The 21,185-nt window shown below is 36.9% G+C and overlaps 4 protein-coding genes and 1 pseudogene across 6 annotated transcripts; 4 read left to right on the top strand and 1 right to left on the bottom strand.

The window, feature by feature from the left end:
- Nucleotides 1-366: 366 nt before the first annotated feature.
- On the top strand, nt 367-3,386 carry LOC132624479 (putative disease resistance RPP13-like protein 3; annotated as a pseudogene).
- LOC132624478 (putative inactive disease susceptibility protein LOV1) lies at nt 2,640-3,029 on the top strand. The gene has a single exon (XM_060339251.1). It carries the CDS (start codon nt 2,640-2,642, stop codon nt 3,027-3,029), a length of 390 nt encoding a protein of 129 aa, XP_060195234.1.
- Nucleotides 3,387-4,077: 691 nt separating the features above from the next.
- Nucleotides 4,078-6,484, bottom strand: LOC132622949 (small ribosomal subunit protein eS4). Its single transcript, XM_060337643.1, has 5 exons — nt 6,335-6,484; nt 5,556-5,633; nt 5,279-5,459; nt 4,870-4,967; nt 4,078-4,715 (listed from the first exon to the last, which is right to left on the bottom strand). Exons 1-5 carry the CDS (start codon nt 6,335-6,337, stop codon nt 4,281-4,283), a joined length of 795 nt encoding a protein of 264 aa, XP_060193626.1. The 5' UTR covers nt 6,338-6,484; the 3' UTR covers nt 4,078-4,280.
- A 3,717-nt stretch (nt 6,485-10,201) lies between these two features.
- Nucleotides 10,202-16,308, top strand: LOC132621844 (F-box protein SKIP19-like). Of its 2 annotated transcripts, none has more exons than XM_060336298.1 (3): nt 10,202-10,670; nt 15,031-15,711; nt 16,019-16,308. In XM_060336298.1, exons 1-2 carry the CDS (start codon nt 10,282-10,284, stop codon nt 15,680-15,682), a joined length of 1,041 nt encoding a protein of 346 aa, XP_060192281.1. In that variant the 5' UTR covers nt 10,202-10,281; the 3' UTR covers nt 15,683-15,711; nt 16,019-16,308. The 2 variants fall into 2 exon arrangements, with proteins under 2 accessions (XP_060192281.1, XP_060192280.1); XM_060336297.1 differs by having other exon boundaries at nt 16,016-16,308.
- Nucleotides 16,309-18,567: 2,259 nt separating this feature from the next.
- Nucleotides 18,568-20,816, top strand: LOC132622794 (large ribosomal subunit protein eL32z). Of its 2 annotated transcripts, none has more exons than XM_060337467.1 (4): nt 18,568-18,717; nt 18,803-18,926; nt 20,205-20,386; nt 20,492-20,816. In XM_060337467.1, the coding sequence occupies exons 2-4, from the start codon at nt 18,837-18,839 to the stop codon at nt 20,619-20,621; spliced, it is 402 nt and encodes a 133-aa protein (XP_060193450.1). In that variant the 5' UTR covers nt 18,568-18,717; nt 18,803-18,836; the 3' UTR covers nt 20,622-20,816. The 2 variants fall into 2 exon arrangements, with proteins under 2 accessions (XP_060193450.1, XP_060193451.1); XM_060337468.1 differs by having other exon boundaries at nt 18,676-18,717; nt 18,806-18,926.
- The last annotated feature ends 369 nt before the right edge of the window (nt 20,817-21,185 follow it).

Below are 21,185 nucleotides of genomic sequence, written 5' to 3'. Positions count from 1 at the left end.
ACTCTCTCGGATTTAGCTATAATCGTAGTGTCACTTAGTAACCTGAAGAAGTGGTAATATATAAAATATTATTTTATTAAGAAAAAGGGTATTTTCCCTGATGTTTCCCTTATAGGACTTTGTCATGTCAACTACTCAGCCCCACCCCCAGCTCCACACAAAAAAAAAAAAAAAAAAAAAAAAAAAAAAAAAAAAAGGGGGTTCACACTGAAACTGATGCCACACTTTTTCTTCTAATTATTTTATCTGTTCCGAAGGACAACAGCAACCAAAATACCTTAAAGCAGCATTGGAAATAGAGAAGTTGACTTCGATCAATCTGATCTCAAAAGGAAACAAGTCTACAGCATTCAGCATCCTCTTGACATGGCCGAAGCTGCAATCATATACTCGCTGAGGAGGCTAGGCTATCAGTTAGTACAAGAAGGAAATGTTCTATCAGGGGTGCAAGATGAAATTGAATGGATCAAGAAAGAGTTTCAAGCCATGGTAGCTTTTCTAAGAGATGCTGACAAGAGGCAACAGAGAGATGAAACTGTGGCTGGTTGGGTTAAAGAGGTAAGAATCTTGGCTTTTGATGCTGAAGATGTTATTGATGAATTTCTTATTCAGATGGCTACTACTCACTGGAACAGCTTCTACTTCTTTAAGTACTTGAAAGTTAGGTATCAAATTGGCTATCCTATCAGGAAAATCAAGAAACAAGTCATTGAAGTTAAAGAAAGAAAAGATAGATATGTTGTCAATGGATTAATGATGTGTGAAGATGCATTAGCAGCTAGTAGCTATAGAGGAACTGGTGGAATGCCCTCTAGAGGGCCTGGTGCAGCATCCCCTTTTGTTCGAGAAGACGATATTGTGGGAATTGAACATGATGTCGAACAGCTAATGAAGCTCGTATTAGAAGGAAACACGAAGAATTTCATCGCGGTTACAGTGTTTGGCATGGGGGGTTTGGGTAAAACTACTCTGGTGAAAGAAGTTTTCAAGAAGTCAAAAGCGGCGTTTGATTGCCATTCTTGGGTTTTCGTGTCACAATCTTGTAATCTAAAGGATGTCCTGAAAAATATCCTTTTTGGGTTCATAGCTAGTAGAGGTGAGCCAGCTCTAGATGTTATGGGTGCCATGGATGAGGAATGGTTACTAGAAAGGACCAATGACTACTTGCAAGACAAGAAGTACTAGCTAGTTCTTGATGATATATGGGATGATAAGCTATGGGAAGATCTTAAACATGCATTTCCGCGAAGAAAAGGGCGAATCATAATTACAACAAGAATTCGCGGTATAGCATCCCCTCCTGAGGATAATTTCCAAATCTATGATCTCCAACCCCTCCCTTATGAATTAGCTTGGAGCATCTTTTTCAAGAAGGCTTTTCGATCATCTCAGGGGACTTGTCCTGATGACTTGAAGGAATTCGCGGAGGCCATAGTGAGAAAATGTGGAGGTTTACCTTTAGCAATTGTAGCCATCGGGGGCTTGTTATCATGTAAGGGGAGAAATATCCGTGTGTGGCAATCTGTTCTTGATACCTTAGACACCGAGACATTGAGCGTCTGAACAAGGCCTTGTTGTTCAGCTATAATAACCTTCCGTTTTACCTGAAGTATTGTTTCCTTTACCTTGGTTTGTTCCCTGAGGACTATGAGATTGGGAGGAAAAGGCTAATACGAAGCTAATACGAATGTGGGTAGCTGAGGGGTTTGTTGAGAGAACTGCTCATAAAACAGAGGAAGAGGTCGCGAACCATTACTTTGTTCAGCTTAGCGACAGAAGTATGATTCAAGCAGTTACTATACATGCTCGAGATGTGGTGAAAGCGTGCAAGTTGCATGATCTAATGCGCGATGTGGCCAATCAAATGCTAAAGGAAGAGATATTCGGATCCATCTTGGAAGAAGTCGTTGACAAGACTATTCAAGAGAGACAAAGGAGACTTGCAATCTATGAAGATGCAGATAGTATCCCCTCAGACATCAGTAAGTTGAATCTGAGGTCTCTTCTCATTTTTAGAGTAAATGAATTGTCATTTTCTGCTCTACAGAAACTGCTAAGGCAGCTCAAATTGGTAAGAGTTCTAGATTTACAATATGCTCCTCTAGAAAAACTACCAAATGAGATTGGTAATTTGATTCATCTCCGGTACTTAGATTTAAGAGGGACTTTGATAAACGATCTTCCAAAATCAGTGAAGAATTTGAGGAATCTCCAGACGTTGGATGTGAGAAACACGGAAGTTAAACATTTGCCTGCTGGAATCAATGAGCTGCAACACCTAAGACATCTTCTCCTGTCTAGTTTTCGTGATAGGGAAAAGGGATTCGTGAAGATGGCTAGTGGCGGTAAACACTTTGTGAAGCTGCAAACGCTATCTGGGATTGAATCAGATGAAGACCTAGTGAAACATTTAAGAAGTTTAACAAGCTTGAGGAAACTCCGCCTGTGTGAGCTCGCTCACATTGCCGGTCCCAAGCCCGGATAAAGGAGGAGGGTTGCCGAGGGTCAATCGGAAACAGCCTCCCTACCCGGGTAGGGGTAAGGCTGCGTACATCTTACCCTCCCCAGACCCCACTATTGTGGGATTACACTGGGTAGTGACCAAGACCAACAAGCTTGAGGAAACTCTATAGAGGAAAATGACTGAAGCCAACAGCAAAGATTTTTGCCAATCTTTAGAAAGGATGAGCAAGTTGAGGTCCTTAACAGTACTAAGTGAAAGTCCATTTGAGCAGAACATACAAATGGAATCTCTCACAAAGTCCACTAAGCACTTGGAGAAACTCAAACTCCAAATTCATATGAAAAAATTGCCAGAATGGTTTGCTTCTCTTGATTGCCTTCACACATTGTACCTTTTCAAGAACTACTTGACAGAAGATCCATTTCCTATTCTTGGAAAGCTTCCAAGCCTAGCTATTCTAACATTAGCATCTTCAGCTTACATAAACAGCACTGTTAACGTCCCTCGCGGAGGATTTCCTGAGGATTCTTGGCATGGAAAATTGGACCAATTGGATGCCTATTGAGAAAGGTTCTTATCCAGAAATACAGTTTCTTCTAATAGCTGATTGTCCGAGGCTAACAAGCCTACCAGATGGCTTCAATCACCTTACTAGCCTTGATGACCTCACCCTTATGGGCATGTCACTCGTTTTCGCTCATAAATTGCAGAACAGAGATAAGTGGAAAATCAGCCATGCCAAGGAAGTTTCAATCATTTCAGAAGTCAATGGCCAAATTGTCAAGACAAAATTCAAGAGTTCTCCCATTAGCTAGGATACTGACATCTGTTTTGTTTTTTAACATTTTGTTGTACAAAGCAGGCAACTATCCACTACTGTGCTGGAATTGACGTGAGAATTTACATTGCATATTTCAATTTCTGTTCGACTCTGTCATTCAACACCATGCTTATTTCTACGTATACCAAAGTAATGCATATTTGCATCTGCAAGCACTTAACTAAGTGCTGGTTTGTGCCCAAATATATCTTACTAAAACATGTTACTATAAAACACATTAAAATATTGTTGATGCAGGAGATGGCATATTTGTTCTACTTACCGTTGCAAAGTACTCACTTGATATTAAAGTTTATTAGGAAAGAAAATGAAAAGGCATGTGAAACCTTTAATACTATTCGTTTAAAATTCTTCTTTAATTTCTTAATCTGTGTCCAAACACCTTCACATAAAATGGGTTGGGGCACTCAAGAAGCAGAAATAAAATCACAAGATCATCACTTTAATATACTTTGGATGAATTTTTAGGTGATTTTTTGTCTCAAGAATGTCATCAAAGGACCAACACTTATTATGTTGCATTCTGACAGTAATTCCCCTCACCACAAATGAAAACATTGAGATGGATTCTGTCTTCGTCCGAGCCAATATTGAGTGTCCTTTATACTTGATACATTCTTGTACTCCACCAGTGCCATTTTATGTGATAGACTAAATACTTTATTTTTGAACTTCTCATTTTAACTGCAACGAAATAACTTATAGCCACAAAAATATCTATCGTAAGTTTTTGGCCACAAATTTCAAAAAGAAAAAATTTATACTCAGCCAATAAAATACTAATTTATCGCATTAAAAGCAAAACATTTATCTTAACTCAGTCAACGCTTTTCCCAACAAAAAGGGCTAAGGTGCAACAGTACCGAATACACATATGTTAAAATGCAACAAACAAAATAAGATTGGTAATCTCTAAACAAAGAGAAACATGGCCCAACCTGTTAAATTTATCTAAGATCGACCTAGACTTCCTTTTTAAGCAGCTGTAGCTGATTGAGCAGCCAGCCTCTTGCGAGCCTCTTCAATGATAGATAACTTGATACCTTTGCCCTTAGGTAGAGACACCCATGGCTTAGTACCTTTACCAAGAGTGAACACATTTCCTAATCGGGTAGCAAACTCGTGCCCTAGGGAATCCTGAATGTGAACGGTTTCAAAGCTACCCTTGTGCTTCTCCCTGTTCTTAAGAACACCAACACGTCCCCTGTTTCTACCACCCGTCACCATCACCACATTTCCAACATCAAATTTGATGAAGTCAACAATCTTATTGGACTCTAAGTCCAGCTTGATGGTGTCATTGGCCTTGATGAGGGGATCTGGGTAGCGGATTGTTCTTCCATCATAAGTGTTGATATATGGGATCCCCTTCTGTCCAAACTGCACAGATCGAACCTTGCAAAGTTTGAACTGCAAAGAGCAGCAAACAATGTGACTACCATAACAACGCAGCATACCAAAGAAACCAAAAAATAAATGCAGGAAACAGGTTCAGATGCGCTAATCGTTTACAATTATCTACTCAGATCCGTCAATGCAGAAATCAAGAGCATGAAAATCTAACCTTGGCTTCCTCATCTCTGAGTGAGTGGAGACGGAAGCGACCCTTAGTGTCATAGAGAAGTCGAAAGTTCTCATTTGTCTTTGGAATTGAAACAACATCTACACAGAGAAAATATCAGCTTACCAATTTGCCAAGGGATTCAACAAACATAGCAACAAGGAAACGAAAGAGACATGAGGCAAAAGGATTCTTAATGAAAAACGTGTAGACAAAGTGATTAACAATTGTCTTTGGAACTGTGAAAGCATGTGTATATAGATTTTTTTTATTGTTTGAAAGCATACACATAAGATGAATCAGCAGTATTATTTTGGTAAGGAACTGAACAAAACTTAGGCAGTAGAGAAATAAAGGGAATATAAATCAAAAGGTTTGGCAATGAAAAACTATTTAATGGAGGCGTTCTGACCCATGAAACCAGCAGGGTAAGTCTTGTCTGTCCTAACTTTGCCATCAACCATAACTTGCCGTTGCATCAAAATAGATTGGACCTCACGGTATGTCAAAGCATATTTCAACCTGTTCCTTAGGATAATAACCAATGGCAAACACTCCCTAGATTTATGTGGGCCAGAAGAAGGCTTGGGAGCCTGTAGAAAAGAACAAATAGAACAGTAAGGTCAAGAAGCAGGAAACTAACTAGTATTATTCAAGAACGACTATTAAGAAAACGACATTTCACTTACAAAAGCACCTCCAAGCTTATCAAGCATCCAATGCTTAGGCGCATTGAGCCTCTTCAAATGTTTCTTCAACCCTCTTGCCTATACATAAATAAGAAGTGACCAAGTTTACATCAGTAAACGAAACTTCCAAAAACTAAATGCAAAAAGTCTTACTATTTATGTGCAGGGGCGAACTTGTATGCAATTTATGGGGCACATGAACACATCATTTTATGTAAATAAATCCTAGAATTGACTTATGGCATCCATGCTAAAAAAAGGCTTAACAGTGTACTTGGATGAAATCTGAGTTAAATACTTAGAGGCAATTCCCACTTAATGCATTTTTTTGCTCTTTTCTCTAGTAGTGCACCCATGTTCTAGAAATACTAAATTATCATCTGCTTATGCGCATGAAAGATGAACAAAGTAAATTTAGCATCACACTCTTACACATAGGTAAAAACAGTTTTCAATACATAGAACACAAACAACTTGCCCTATACTACAAAAATTAAACTGTTCAAAGCTTAAGACAGATCACATTTAACTCTGCAACAGCAATATAAACTTTTAAAAAAAAATGACCCATTAATATCTAATAGCGGCAGTAAACAATCACATTTCATTATTAGCATAGACGGGGCATAAAATTAACGAGTGCTACTTGGGATCAACACCATACACTTCAGAGCATAAAACATAAGAATTAACAAGAAATCTAATCTTTAACGCATAAGATACAACAAGTAATAAGCTAAACAATTTTGATGAGATAAATTAAGTAAGAAAAAACGAACCATTTTGGCGGTTATCCGATTTGATTAGCTGCCGGCGAGAGGTGTGTATCTTAAACCCTAAAAGGATGAATGGTAGGATCTGTTAAATACTATAGCACATGCTCTCATCAGTGCCCAATTTGTTTGGGCCTGAGTTGGTTGGGCTGTCTTGTCACCTTGAATACGGCCCTTTTTTATCGAGTAATTGCACGGTTTGCCTTTCAAATGGGCTGATCTTTAATACTTGTCCTTTAAATGGGCTTGTCTTTAGTTTTGGGGAAAGACGTCGATACCCCTGAAAACAAAAAAAAAATCCCTTCCATACCATACCCCCTATGAGGGTATGGGAGAGGGTGCAAAGATCTGGGTTGGGACAGTGGGAGGTGATTCTGAACACTTCCCGGTCATGATGGGCTTGCATCAAGGATCAGCCCTTAGTCCGTTTCTAATTGCCTTAGTGATGGACGAATTAACACGACATATTCAAGAGGAAGTGTTGTGGAGTATGTTATTTGAGGATGACATGGTCTTGATTGACGAGACGCACAGGGGAGTTAACGATAGGCTGGAAGTTTGGAGAACAACCTTAGAATCTAAAGGTTTCAGGTTAAGCAGGACTAAGACGGAGTACATAGAGTGCAACTTCAATGAGGTGACGCAAGAGACAAATGTGGAAGTGAAGATTAAGGCACAAGCTATACCCAAAAGAGGAAGCTTCAAGTATCTTGGGTCCATAGTACAATGAGATGGATAGATTGATGATGATGTTGCATACCGTATTAGAGCAGGGTGGATGAAATAGAGGCACGCCTCTGGGGTGGTTTGCGATAAGAATGTGTCGCCTGGGCTGAAAGGTAAGTTCTAGAGAATGGTGGTTAGACCAGCATTGTTGTATGGGGCAAAATGTTGGCCAATCAAGAACTCTCACGTTCAGAAGATGCAAGTAGCGGAGATGAGGATGCTCAGATGGATGTGTGGTCATACTAGGAGAGATATGATTAGAAACGAAGTTATATGAGGCAAGGTCGGAGTGGCTTCTATGCCGGACAAGATGAGGGAAGCGAGGCTGAGATGGTTCGGGCATAGGAAGAGAAGGTGTAAGGATGCGCCAGTTAAGAGGTATAAGAGACTCGCGATAGCAGGAGTTAAGAGAGGTAGAGATAGACCGATGAAGAATTGGGGAGAGATGATTAAATAGGACATGGCACAACTACAGCTAACTGAGCATATGACCTTAAATAGGAAGATTGAAGGTCGAGAATGAGGGTAGACAGTTAGTAGGTAGTTGAGTTTAGCAACACTGTTGTGTGAGAGGTAGGGTCTAGCCTCTTCATCTCCTCTTCTCCTTTCTTAGTACTATTATCTAGGTATCGCGTAGATCCATATTTTTCTGTCTGCACTACTATGTGTTTCTTTATTTGTTTTATATCTTGATATTTTGTTGTCTTATTTTTCTTGCAATCTGCATCGACCATGTTTCTATTGGGTCCGAGGGTCTATCGAAAACAACCTCTCTGTCCTACAAAGGTGGAGGTAAAATTTGCGTACATCCTACCTTCCCAGACCCCACTTGTGGGATCACACTAGAATGTAGTTGTTGTTGTTGTTGCCCCAAAATTATGATACCAACATGATATCACCCAGTCTCTGATATATCTTGATGGTATAATAGAGGTCTTCTTTCATTTCTTCAAAAACACTCAACAGCCCTCTATGAAACTCATATGGTATATATAATATACTAATGCAGTGTTTTCAGTTTGTTTCTTCCATCACCCTTTAATCCTTGTTTTTTTGTATTGCATTAGGTGATTTTTCAAAAAAAACGAAAATTAACCGAATTGTACCGATACAAAAAAAAAAAAAAACCGATCTCATTGGGATGGTTTTCAAAAGTTTAATTTTAGTTATATATAGTAAAGTAACCAAAAATTTTGTACGGTATAAATTTTTACAAAAAAACGGCCGAACCGAACCATTGACACCCCTGAATAGTATAGATAAGGGGCAAAAATCTTTTGACACCCATACTTGAGGGAGTAATCTTGCTTTTCCCCTCTTCTTAGTTCTTCCTTCAGATGCACTAATAAAAAAGCACCCCGAACAAATAACAAAACCCTAAAACAAAAAAAAAAATTGTCAAAACCAAAACGGTTTGTATTTTAAAGTGAACACCCTGCTTCAAACTTTTTGTGTTTAAAAGATTAATTTTAGTTAACCAAACATGAGATTTTAATGATAACCCGATCTTGATTGATAATATTGTCTTCATTTTCAACACTATATAGCATCATTTAATAATTTTTAAAACTATTTGAAAATCACTTTAGTAAAAATATTTTTAAACACATATGAACTAATTAAAGTAAAAGAAATGCTCACATGTAAGTAAAAGAATTTTCAGAAATTCTTTCATAATTCAAATATAAACTAAAAAAAAATGCCTACATGTAAAAATCTATAATAAGCGACAAATGAAAAAGGAGAAAATGAGAGAGCAATAAGAAGCAAGGATCTAGTGAAAAATGACTATTTTTTAGGTTCATAGATAAATCAACAAAAGAAAGTTACATGAAAAATAAAAGGATGGGATTGTTTCTTCCTTAACCAGGGGTCTCGGATTCGAGCCTAGGTATGAAAAAATCGTCGGCAGGGAGCAATTCCCCCAAATAGGCCCGAAGCGATTTGAATCTGAATTAATCGGATTCCAATGCGGATATCAAGCACCGGATAAGAAATAAAAAGAAATAGAGAAAATAAGGCAGGAGGTTCGACAACTTTTAAAAAGTAAATCATAAGAACAAAAAATACATTTGAACTTAAAAAAATAAAATTAAGACCTAAAAGTAATTAATTGAAAAATTTAATATTTTATTAGAAACTTTTACGAGGGCTACAAAAGTCCGTTGTCCCTTATATATAACAGTAAAGTAATATATTTTGAAATATTCTACATTCTGCATTCAGCATAATAGGTAAGGGTCAAAAATATCCTTACACCCATACTTTGAGGTAGGGGTGGGCATGGTACGGTATTTGAAATTTCGGTATTCGGTTTTTAAAAATACGATACCATTACCATACCAAATTAATTCGGTACGGTTCGATATTTTTAAGTTCGGTTTCGATATTTCACGGTATGGTAATTCGATAACCATAGTTTATTTGACTTTGACTTACGTATATACTCATGTAATAAAGGATTATGACTTCGAGATTTCTCAATTATATTAAACTAACACCATACACAAATAGACGTATTTAAAAGAAAGTACAAGCAATTTTCTTCGTTAATCAATTGCACAACGGACATTTGAATCACGATAGAGTAGTCAAAGTTTCAAAGTCTAAACAACATTAGCCAAAATTAAGCATAATCTTCGGTCCTAAACAATTTTACACCAAAAATTTCATTCAGCAGTAGAGAGAATAGGCCATTTCCACCATTTCAAGTCTTAATGTATTGGAAAAATAGCAGAGACAAATTAAAGGCTGCTTCTAGGCCTCAGCATATATGAAAGACTAAAAGCATGAAAATATTGGATAAAAAGTTAGCTTTGATGGTATAATTTTCTATTAGATATAAATTGGCATTAAATGAGATGTGATGTAATTTTTTATACGAAAACTAATCTATATATTTAGCAGTAGTAAATATAATATATATGGATTGTATATATATAGTATAAACTTCGGTATGATATACGGTATTTCAGTATCCATTTTATAAATATCAAATACCATACCGAATACCAAAGAAAATTTAAATTCATACCAAATACCATACCAAATATCATAATACTAAAATCGCGGTATTAAAAACTTCGGTATCCGTATGGTATATACCATACCGTGCCCGCCCCTAGTTTGAGGGACTATATCTTCATTGTTTCCTATTCTTCCTTCAGACTCACTAATAAAAAAGTACTCCGGTGAAACAAAGGCGACAAAACCCTAAAACAAAAAAAATGCCGAAACCAAAACGTTTAGTGTGGAGAATCAAGCAGAGAAACCAGAAGGCCACGTCATCATCATCATCATCCGTTCCACCACCGCCGCCGCCGCCACCGCCATGGGTTGAGCTCCCTCGGGAAATAACAGCGGACATCCTTCGCCGTGTAGGAACGGTAGAGATATTGCTAAATGCACAGAGAGTGTGCAGTACATGGTGGAAAGTGTGCCATGACCCTACCATGTGGCGAGTCATTGATATGAGCAGTGATAAAGATTGTGACAGGGATGATGATGACTTGACTAAGATGTGCCAAATCGCTGTGGATCGTAGCCAGGGTCAATTGCTTGAAATTAAAATCAAGGATTTTGGTGATGATAAGTTGCTCGACTATATCTCCCAAAGGTATATGGCTGGACCTCAAAGTTTGTCGTTGTCCTTTAAACTTGGCACTAGATTTCATTTAGATACTCCAGCTTGAACACCTACACATGTGATAAACTGCTGTTATTAGACATTATTAGACAATTTTGACTCAAAATTTTGGAAAATCTTCTCCACAGCCTATTATGTAGATAGTCTTAGGGCAACTTACATAAATAACTACCTTTCAAGAGCAATTAACCATCCGTAATTTCCTTTTTCATATTTACAATTCGTAGCTACCATTAGACATTTTCGATGTATTTGAATACACCATTCAGTTGCATCCAATCTTATCTGATGTCACATGTATTTGACTATATTCAAATGTGTTCGATCTGCCGCGAAGTTGAATGTATTCACTGTATTTGAATTTATTTCAACAAAATTTCAAAATACACTTTGTACATTCAAAATACATATGAAGCCAAATACATTCAGATACAAGACAAGAAGCCAAATACATATCAGATACAAGACAAGACGCCAAATACATATCAGATTAAGACATATGAGCCAAATATATATGAGATACAAGACATATGAGCCAAATACATACGAGGTACATATGACGAAATACACTCTGATACACTCAGATATGAGATACAAAGGAGAAGAAGCCATGGATTCCGGCTAGACGAGATACATTTTAAAGGAGAATACTATCAAAACCGGTCGGATCTCCGGCGAAATACAATGTACCATTGTATTTACACCAAAAAATGAAGAATACATTCAAATCCTTTTAAAAAGTACACTCTATGTACACTAAAAAATGGAGAATACCGTCAAATTTGGTCGGAGCACCGGCGAAAATACAAAATACACTTTAGATTTGAAATGGGACGGAAAGACGGAGTTAGACTTGGTGAACGAGTTGAGGTCGTTGAATCTGAGCCGGCGGATCTCCGGTTGTGGATTTAAGCGGCGGGATGTGGTGGTTGCTTGTGGTTCGCGGAGTTCCTGTTGGTCGTCGGAGGAGAGCTCCGGCAGTCGTGTGAAGGAGAGGAAGAGGAAGAGGAGAGAGGTGTTGTCGTGGTTCGTCGCCGAAGCTCCGGCAGTGGGGCGGCCGTGGTTGTGTTAGTGAATAGGAAGGAGAGAGAGTTTTTTAGGGCTCGGATAAGATGAAAAATCTGAAATGTGTGGTGAGGGAGAATGAATAGAGGTATATGTATTTTGGTATAGCTAACAATGGTAATGTAGAAAATTAATTTAGCTACTAAATATAAATAAATCAAAAGGTAGTAATTATCAATAATTACCTCTTAGAAGAAGCTACACCAAGTAATTTTTTCATATTTTTAAACCATTTAAAATATATCACCTCCTTTAATTAATACACATTAACCTCAATAAGTTGTAAAACTTCTGCATGTTCCAATTGATTTTGATGTGTATAATTAAAGGATGAGGTATGTTTTATGTGATTAACTTAACTACGTAATGGGCGCTTATTAAAATGCGCATAAACTTTTCAAAAAAATGTGGCGTACTTGCATTATGCATGCTCTAAACTAACGAGGGATTCAACGATTTTTTTTTTTAAAACTATGGAGATGCTGTGAAGACTTAAGAAATTTAGCATAGTTATTGGTAAGACAAATATATGTACTACAACTTTGGCATCCTTAAGAACAATATGTGTGAAATGAGATTAAATATGTTTTTTGTTATCTAAATGCAGATATTTCAGTATATAAGCTCAAGTCTTCTGGAGCATATCATGATAGATGAAAATGTCTCGCATATAATTAGAGTAGGACTGAAATGGAGAAGTCATATGCGATAGGAAGAGTCATAACAAAGCATAAGAATAGTTAAAGGTTCTGCTTCCACAACAAGCTATGTATATAGAAGTGAATGCTTGACCTCTCCTTATAAAAGATGTACTCCCTCCGTTCACTTTTACTTGTCCACAATGGACTTTGCACATCCCTTAAGAAACAGTAAATGAAGTGCATATTTGACCATAATGCCCATATTAATGATGTATAGATCCAATGAATTTGGGAAATGATTTGAGAAATGAGTAGTTAATGTTAAGGGCAAAAGAGGAAAAATAAAATTGTCTTTCTCTTGATATGCTAAAGTGGACAAGTAAAAGTGAAAATTTATTTTTAGTATAGTGGACAACTAAAAGTGAACGGAGGGAGTATATGGAAATGAATTTTGGACCTCAAATTCCAACATATTTGTAAGACCTTACTATATTCGACTTAGGGTGCATGTAGCATACATAAAGGTGAAAGGTGGTCGTTTAAGATGGTTTGGTCATGTTCCATGTGACCTTCATGTAGACCGATAGCTATGAATATATGATGGGTTGAAGGTGATAAAATGAATGGTGTAAACCTAAAATCACATGAAAATAAGTAAAAAAAAGATCCACAATGTCTCATAGTCAATGCTAATTTAGCTGAGCTCAAAACAACACGGAACCCAAGGATCCATATAAGCAAACCAACTAGTTGGGATTAGGAATTAGTTATTATTGTTATATTTACACTAGTTTGGTTTCTGTAAAGAGTCCTTTTATTTTAAGTAGATATTTGCATGTTTCTAGAGATAAGTGTGTTTTGAAGAGTCAGTAGTTTTGGAGAACCCCTTTATCTAAAGTTAAAATTTTCTAGTATTGGAATGAAATGGATGAGTGGGCTGGAAGATATACAACAGATTCATTTTACCTACACCGATTAATTTTTGGCTGAGCATAGTTGATTGATTTGAACTTTTTTTGAGGGGCGGGTGGGTGAGGTAAGATCATGGGCTTTTGCTGTATCACTTTGTGAGGCTAGTCTTATTTTGATCTTGCATGCACAAAAGGTATGAAAGCTTAGATCATTTTCTCTGCCCTTCCTTAGTTGTCTCCCATTCCAATGGTAAGAAAATTACACTGCTTCGCTTCCCTTCCCTTGGATGCCCCCATGTCACTGGAAAGACTGTTGTTCTTGCTGCAAGCTTTGCCTATATCATCCTTGCAAAAGAAATTCCGAGTAATTGATGTCTGTCTTCATAGTAATGTGATGCAAGTAGACCTCCTTTGCGTTTGAACCTGGCCCCCCCTTGTTGTCATTTTAATTCGAGGCAAAGCTTATTTGAACTGGAAGTCTGGCTTGAGCTTGGCTGTTATGAGTTCTGTGAGTCTGACCTGTTATTAGATAAATTTGCGCAATTCACAAGTTAAATATCTCCATTGAAACATTACCTCATGCCAACTACTAACAATACGCATTCCAGGAGATTCATAAGCATGATAAAACAACATAATTGCTGTCATTTTTTAATAAACTTTTCTGATTTTAATTAAAACACTTCAGAGAAACAAATATTTTATAGTTTTTAGCTAATACAGTGGGTTTTCCCTGAATTAACCAGGACTCGTCATTATCAAAGTTAATTTTTCCTTGAGTCTTGACTGACTTTTTCGCAAGATCTTCATTTTCCATCAATAGCACTACAACTGAAATCATCTAGATCTCTTTTAATTTTAATTTTAATTTTTAATAATGCTGCGGAGAAGAAGAACAGGGGGAGGGGAAGCAGAGTACAATTCATGAAGCTATAATAGATTGATAGATTTTGGGTGCGGTTGTGGAAAAATAGAGTAGTATCCCTACCAACCAATTGTATTCCAGCTGGTTGTAACATTTCCCCAACGTTAAAACTTAAAAGGGGGGTTACTACCTGAAAACAGGATCTTCTTGATAGTTTTGAATGAAAAAAGGATAAGCTGAAAGCTTTGTGGTGTAGTTGTAGTGTGAAATGGTAATATGTAGATCTTATGCAATTAAACTTCGTTTCGTTATATATGAAGTATTCCCTTTTTCCTTCCAATACCAAAAAGGACAAACTGGAAATGATTTAGCTTTCATTGTAGATAGGCAGAATTAAGAATTCTAATGTTTGATGATGTGGTAACATGTAGATCTGAGAAAATCCAGAGGACGTAGCAAAGATTTTTCGTAAAAATGCAGATTTTGTGAAATGTGAAAGTTGCTTTATCCGGGGGGAAAAGAGAGAATGTTGGGTATCAGAGAAAAGAAATGGATTATTTGGTTTGTTTCGTGGGGGTTTTGGGGGGGGGGGGGGGGGATAAGTAGGGATTGTGTATGCCTGCTTCAAGTGCATCCTGTCCGTTTTGTTTACTTTTTGGTGACTTCTTGTTCATTTTTTTTTTAAAATTGTTTTGAGATCTCTCTGTGTTGTCAATTTGCTTTGTGTGCATGCTTTTCTAGCTAAATTCAGCTCTGAATTCTATGGATATTTTTTCCTTGCAGTCTTCTCAACAGTAAGTTTCTCTTATTTTTATGTCTTTTATCTAATCTTGTGCCCTTCTGAACAGATCAAGTCAGCTTAGGCATATACGACTTGTCTGCTGTGAATATATTTCAGATCAAGGTTTGGCTGCAGTTGCTAAGAACTTCCCATTGTTGGAGGAGTTGCACATTTACTTATCTGTTATTAGTACAGTGGGTATAGAAGCTCTCGGTCGTTCTTGCTCTCAGCTTAAGTCATTCACATTGAACGACTGTGGATTTAGAGGATTTAGAAGAGACAGAATGAGAAATTTACAGATCAATGTCAATGATCAAGCTCTGGCTATTGCAGCAAATATGCCTGAATTGCGACGCCTTGCACTTTTTGGGAATAACATGACAAATGAAGGTCTGTGTGCCATTCTGGATGGCTGCCCGCGGCTTGAATCCCTTGACTTGCGCCACTGCTATAGTATTGATCTTAAAGGGGATTTAGGAACGAGATGTCGCCAACAAATTATAGATATGAAATGCCCTTATGATTCCACTCATGATTATGAATTTATTAATCGCATTTATGATTATGGCTCTTCCGATGATGAGTACCCGTCTGGGTTGTCCGAAGCTGGTGTCTCAGACTATTTCTATGATTATGACTTTGATGACTTTGATTACGACGACTTCACTAACTCATTTAGCAGTGACTATCTTCTTGATGAGGATGGTTTCTTTTGGTGAGATCGTTTGCTACCTTACAGTTGTTAATGGTAAGAACACATTTCTGTACACCGCTTTTTAGTACTGGCACTGTTTCAACCTTATCAAAAAAGTACTAGCAGTGTTTCGTCCTTCTTTCTTTCTTGTTCCCTAGGGAAAGTGTGGGGGGATGTTGGGGTGGGGGGGGGGGGGGGGGGGACGGGGAAGAGGGAGCCTCAATTAAAACAATGTCTCGTGCTCATGGTAGTGAGCAAGAGGGCATATTGAGATCCACCTGGTCTAGTAGAGATCTCGGGGGAGGAAGGCGGAATTATCTATCTGATTTTGAAAGTTAATGGTTCCATTGTTTTTTAGCAGGTTCTTGGTTGCTGGGTGAACTGCCATTCGTCCCTTATTTTGCTGTTCTCATAGAAGTGGAGTGTTCTGGGTTTGCTCATTGCCGGCGGAAGATCGTAATCACAGTGTTACTAGGGCAGACCTTAATCCTCTTCCGTTAGCACTTCCTGCTCTTGTAACTTCCTGTAACTTATGTGTTTTCTGCCCTTCTGCTTCGGTTCATAACCCCTTCACTTTATTCAAATTTGGTAAATTTGGCAAGTTTCTTACTGAAGGTGATTTGAACGTATATAAAAAGCCTCTTCAAACTAGTTCTCAGTGTAAATTCATTTTTGTTTTTAGTCTTGTATTTTTTTTTGGTTAGTTTGCGCATACTTTTCCGCTTTAATGGACAACGACTAAAACAAGTCCCTTGGTCAAGCCATCACTTAAAGCTAGTTCTGGGCTTCAACTAGTCTAATTTTCTACCTGCTTCTCAATGCGGATATCCACTAAATGGTTGCCCAAAAAAAATTCATTCCAGATTCGCATTGTAACATATTCCCTCTGATACTACGACATGATGAATTGTCAATAATATCATTCACTTCATGCTTATTTCCCACTCCAATATTATGGAGTATTTAAATTTGCTGGTTTATAATCAAATATTCCAGCATTGGATCACTTTATGGCGTCGAATAAAGTGACCTTTTATTGTATCAATCCGTATTCAAAACCCCGCTCAGCCTTTGTCTAACGTCGATCACGTAATTTGTTATAATATCACAATTTTAGTTTTCAATAAATATACTCCATGCGCCTATATGAACATCTTTCTCTAAAATAAGAATTTTCAAGTCTAAGAAATAACTTAAAAGTCCATTTCTCTCAAGCTTTCAGACGCAATAAGTTAATAAAACTTTTCTGGGCATTACAATTAGAACTATGAAAAGTTTAGGTTGCATATATATATATTGTGCCAAGTTCAGGGGGCTAATTGGGTATTCTTCCCAATAATAGTGGTGGACTCTGGAACACAGTTTTCTTCATCCAAAATTTGTATAGCCAATTGTTGATCATCGACAAACTCCGTTTTTCTTTTATTGCCAACAGCCTCAATATCTTAACACCTTGTAGTACATCAAATTTCGAAGCTTATTTCCTTTTTATTGAATTCTTTCTTCCCAACCCGAATTCGTTTGGTTTACCAAGAATCCTTTGGGACCATAGTTGAGGCATCAATATTTGCATGGCCTCGTGTCTTGCTTTCACTGACTACTAGTCAGAAGCTTTCAATCAGGCTAAGAATTAAAATGCGTTTGATATGTATAATATTTCTTTATTTTCAATCAACACGGGTTATAAAAGTGAGAGCGTTATCAATAAGGGTTGTGATGGAGTGGTAAGTACTCCTTCATTCTTAACCAAAGATCTCAGGTTCAATTGTTGGGTACAGAGTCTTCTTTGTTAGGAAACGTTGTACTCTCAAATGCGAGACTTCTCGGCGCGAATGCAAATTTAGTCTTGTTCAAGAGATTTCTTTTATACTTTCGGTTCATATTTTTATGGAAAATAATATTATAGCATAAATTAGATTTTAGCGGGAGTGTAATGATAGTGGGATATAAAGTGCTTAAGCGCACATTTTGGTGAATGTAAAGCAAAATGCGGTCATAAGAATTGTAATTAAAATTGATAATAACTGAAGGATGAAATTGCTATTCCAATCCATTATCACCTTGAGAATTTGTTATGCTTGATCAATACAACGGCTGATGAGTGAATAAGTCTATAATCTTAAGACCAAATTAATTGTTGCTAAAGCGATAAGGTTTACTATCTAAATGTCCTCCAAGTTATTCACCCTCTTTTAAGAGTAACTTATAATCACGTTATATATGATTTCTTTCGTATTTGAGATAATTTTATTTATAATAGTTCTCAATAATGTTTTTATTTTACGAAAAAGGCTCAAATAAGCCATCGAACTATTGGATATGGCTCATTTATGCCACTCATCAATAATTTGACTCATTTATGTCATCGAACTATAAGAAATGGTTCATTTATGCACTCATCAATAGTTTGGCTCATTTATGCCACCAAAATGACTCATCCATGCTATTTTCATTAACGTCGCTTTTATAATACCAGATATATGACACGTGGCCTCCAATTAGATATCTACGTCGTTTAATTAAACCAGCCCAATTTTAAATCTCAAATTAACAAAAAAATCCGACTCATACACCGTGCCCACCCACAACCATAATCTAGTTGGAGACCACGTGTCATATATGGTATTGTAAAACCGGCGTTAATGAAAAATGGCATGGATGAGTCATTTTGATAACGGGTGGTGGCATAAATGAGCCAAACTATCGATGAGTGGCATAAATTAGTCATTTCCAATAGTTTGATGACATAAATAAGCCAAACTATTGACGAATGACATAAATAAATCATTTTCGATAGTTCAATGACATATTTGAGCATTTTCCGTTTATTTTATGTATATTTTGGGGGACATAAGCATTCAAGAATGATACCATTTTATCCTTGGGCCTTGGCTTCGGAGCCATACTGGGCCGGTCCAAATAATAGAAAAAAAAAAAAAAAGCCTTTTGGATCCAAAACCCTAGTTTGCCCCAAATCCTAGGTATATAATTCTACTTCTCTTTATAACAATCTCCTTTGAGCAAGGAACCCTAGCGGCTTTTGCAGAAACCCTAGTTCCAGTGAGTATTCTCTGTTCCAATTTTACTTCCTTTGATTATTCTTCGTCAATTTTAACATCTAATAATGTGCGTTAATTACATGTAGAAGGTAAGGTAGAACAACAACAACAAGAAGAAGAATGGCTGTTCCTTTGCTTAACAAGAAGGTGATTAAGAAGAGAACTAAGAGGTTTATTAGACCTCAGAGTGACCGTAGAATCACTGTCAAGGTATATATACACACTCTTCTGTTTATTAAACCTTAGAGTTTATTAATTTGTTTTTTGCTGGTTCCGAATTTATATTTGTTAATTTTGCTATATTTTTTGACTTTATTTTGAGGAAGTGTGATTCTTTTTTTCGCTTTCCCAGTTTAACTGTGTTTTGTTGTTACGTTTGATAAATTTCGGAACTTGGAATTAATATATGTCGTATCTATGTCTGAAATGAGATCAAGATGACATCTTGTTTGGATGGTTGTTACATTATTGTTTCATAATGTATCGGGTTATACTTTATTGTTTTGATGAATACCACATTATTAATTTGAAGAACTAACCTACAAGAAAATTAGGTTGCATGTTTTTATATAAAATGAGACTTTTCGACATTACATAACGATGGTTTTGATGATGCGATACACGAAAATTTAAACAACAATCGAAACAAACTTTGTGTTTAAACTAACTATACAATCCAATAGGTAACAAGCAAGCTGTGGAAGGGGAAAAAAGGGGATTTTTTTCGGCTGGATAGAGTAATTCCGTTCCTGTGTAAAAAGTGGTGGTTTTCACATGGTTCAATGACTAACTCAGAAAATGCACTGCCATGTTTTCTGTTATTAAACTTCGTATCATGTTTTCCCTATTTGGTTACTTCTTGTTGCTTGGAATTCTCACCTGATCTGTGATATCAAGAGGTTAAGGTGATGACATTTGAAAGCCAAGTCCCTTATATTGAATGTGTTCATCGAGAATTTTTTTTTTCAGTTCATCTAGTGAGGCAAAGATCCTCCTTTCGTATTAAACGGAATTCACCATCTTTTTGTCTTTACCAATCTGTTAATTATATCTAGTAGCACCTTTTTGGTGCTGCTTTGTAATGAATAATATTTTTCTTTAACCATCAAAATTAAGTGTCATTTTTCTTTTCCAAACAACATCCCTCCTGTAGTATTCAGCTACTATTTGATTGTAGCTGTATTTTTTTGGTTTAAATAATTCATGTGCATGTGCCATTTGTTGGTTAAGTATGTAATCACTCTCTGTAAAGACACATAGAGAAATGTAATCGGCGTTTGAATGCATTTGCCTTATATCAGCTCACTGAACAGGACTTAATAAATGGAACTGATCGTTGCAGCTTAATTGTTCTCTATGGTTAGCTATCTTTTAGCTTGGAAATCATGTGATTTCATGTGGAGTTTATTAAAGTCCTATGGTTCTTTAGTTGAATTTGGACTGACCGGGCTTACTAACTGAAACTGAGCATTCAATCTTTTATAACAGGAAAGCTGGCGCAGACCCAAGGGTATCGATTCTAGAGTGAGGAGAAAGTTCAAGGGATGTGTCTTGATGCCCAACATTGGATACGGGTCTGACAAGAAGACGCGCCACTATCTTCCCAATGGTTTCAAGAAGTTTGTTGTGCACAATGCTAGTGAGCTTGAGGTCCTAATGATGCACAACAGGTAATGCAATAAACTCACTCACTCACATGTCTCCTATTTCTTACTATAACTACTCGTTTGCTTTATCTTGTCTTTTTGACCAACATATTGAGCTTTCTTTTCCAGAACTTACTGTGCTGAAATCGCACACAATGTCTCCACAAGGAAGAGGAAAGAGATTGTCGAGCGAGCTGCCCAACTTGATGTTGTCATAACAAACAAGCTTGCTAGGCTCCACAGCCAGGAGGATGAATGAGCATTTTGGCTTTAGATATCTCTATATTGTTAGTGTTTGAACTTGTTCCTTGTGGTTGTTTAATTAACATTCTGTTCTCTCTGAAGAGGATTTTGACTCATGCTATTGCTTATCAAGTGCTTAAATTTTGTGATTTTAGTACACCTGTGTACTATCAGTTTTTTGGGTAAAAATGTGGCTGTATGGTCGTCTTCATATCTCTGCCAATTTACATATTTCAAACTAAATGAAGAGAAGCATCTTTTTTGGAGGTGCTTGTGATGTTGAAAACATCCAAGTAACTCGTAAGAAGTGCAATGCGACAATTTTCTTACCAGACATTAACAGATTAGGAAATTATTTAAATTTCTGATTTTACTCTGTGCGAGTTTTCGGTTTTTATGAACAAAATTATATATATGGTCAGTACATAATCTGTGTTTCTCTATACAGGGCTTCTGCTGATGTGCTTTCTTCATAAAATCAGTTAGATTTTCAACTGCAAGTCAGTATCCTAACATAGAATGCCAATAACTTATTCCATCTGTATGGATTGTTACCAGTCATTTCTTTGGTTCTTACTTC

Source organism: Lycium barbarum, chromosome 12 (genome assembly GCF_019175385.1).
Source record: "Lycium barbarum isolate Lr01 chromosome 12, ASM1917538v2, whole genome shotgun sequence".
Lineage (NCBI taxonomy): Eukaryota > Viridiplantae > Streptophyta > Magnoliopsida > Solanales > Solanaceae > Lycium > Lycium barbarum.
This window is presented reverse-complemented; position numbering and strand designations above follow the sequence as displayed.

Excerpts from the sequence above, each read along its gene's own strand:
- LOC132622949 (XM_060337643.1), bottom strand. Across the intron at positions 5,460-5,555 it reads ATAAGCTTGGAGGTGCTTTT|GCTCCCAAGCCTTCTTCTGG; the intron begins GTAAGTGAAATG and ends TCTTTTCTACAG. Across the intron at positions 4,716-4,869 it reads TCAGAGATGAGGAAGCCAAG|TTCAAACTTTGCAAGGTTCG; the intron begins GTTAGATTTTCA and ends TGCTCTTTGCAG.
- LOC132621844 (XM_060336298.1), top strand. The coding sequence starts at position 10,282 with ATGCCGAAACCAAAACGTTTAGTGTGGAGAATCAAGCAGAGAAACCAG. Across the intron at positions 10,671-15,030 it reads CTCGACTATATCTCCCAAAG|ATCAAGTCAGCTTAGGCATA; the intron begins GTATATGGCTGG and ends CCTTCTGAACAG.
- LOC132622794 (XM_060337467.1), top strand. The coding sequence starts at position 18,837 with ATGGCTGTTCCTTTGCTTAACAAGAAGGTGATTAAGAAGAGAACTAAG. Across the intron at positions 18,927-20,204 it reads ACCGTAGAATCACTGTCAAG|GAAAGCTGGCGCAGACCCAA; the intron begins GTATATATACAC and ends CTTTTATAACAG. Across the intron at positions 20,387-20,491 it reads GTCCTAATGATGCACAACAG|AACTTACTGTGCTGAAATCG; the intron begins GTAATGCAATAA and ends TTTCTTTTCCAG.
- LOC132624478 (XM_060339251.1), top strand. The coding sequence starts at position 2,640 with ATGACTGAAGCCAACAGCAAAGATTTTTGCCAATCTTTAGAAAGGATG.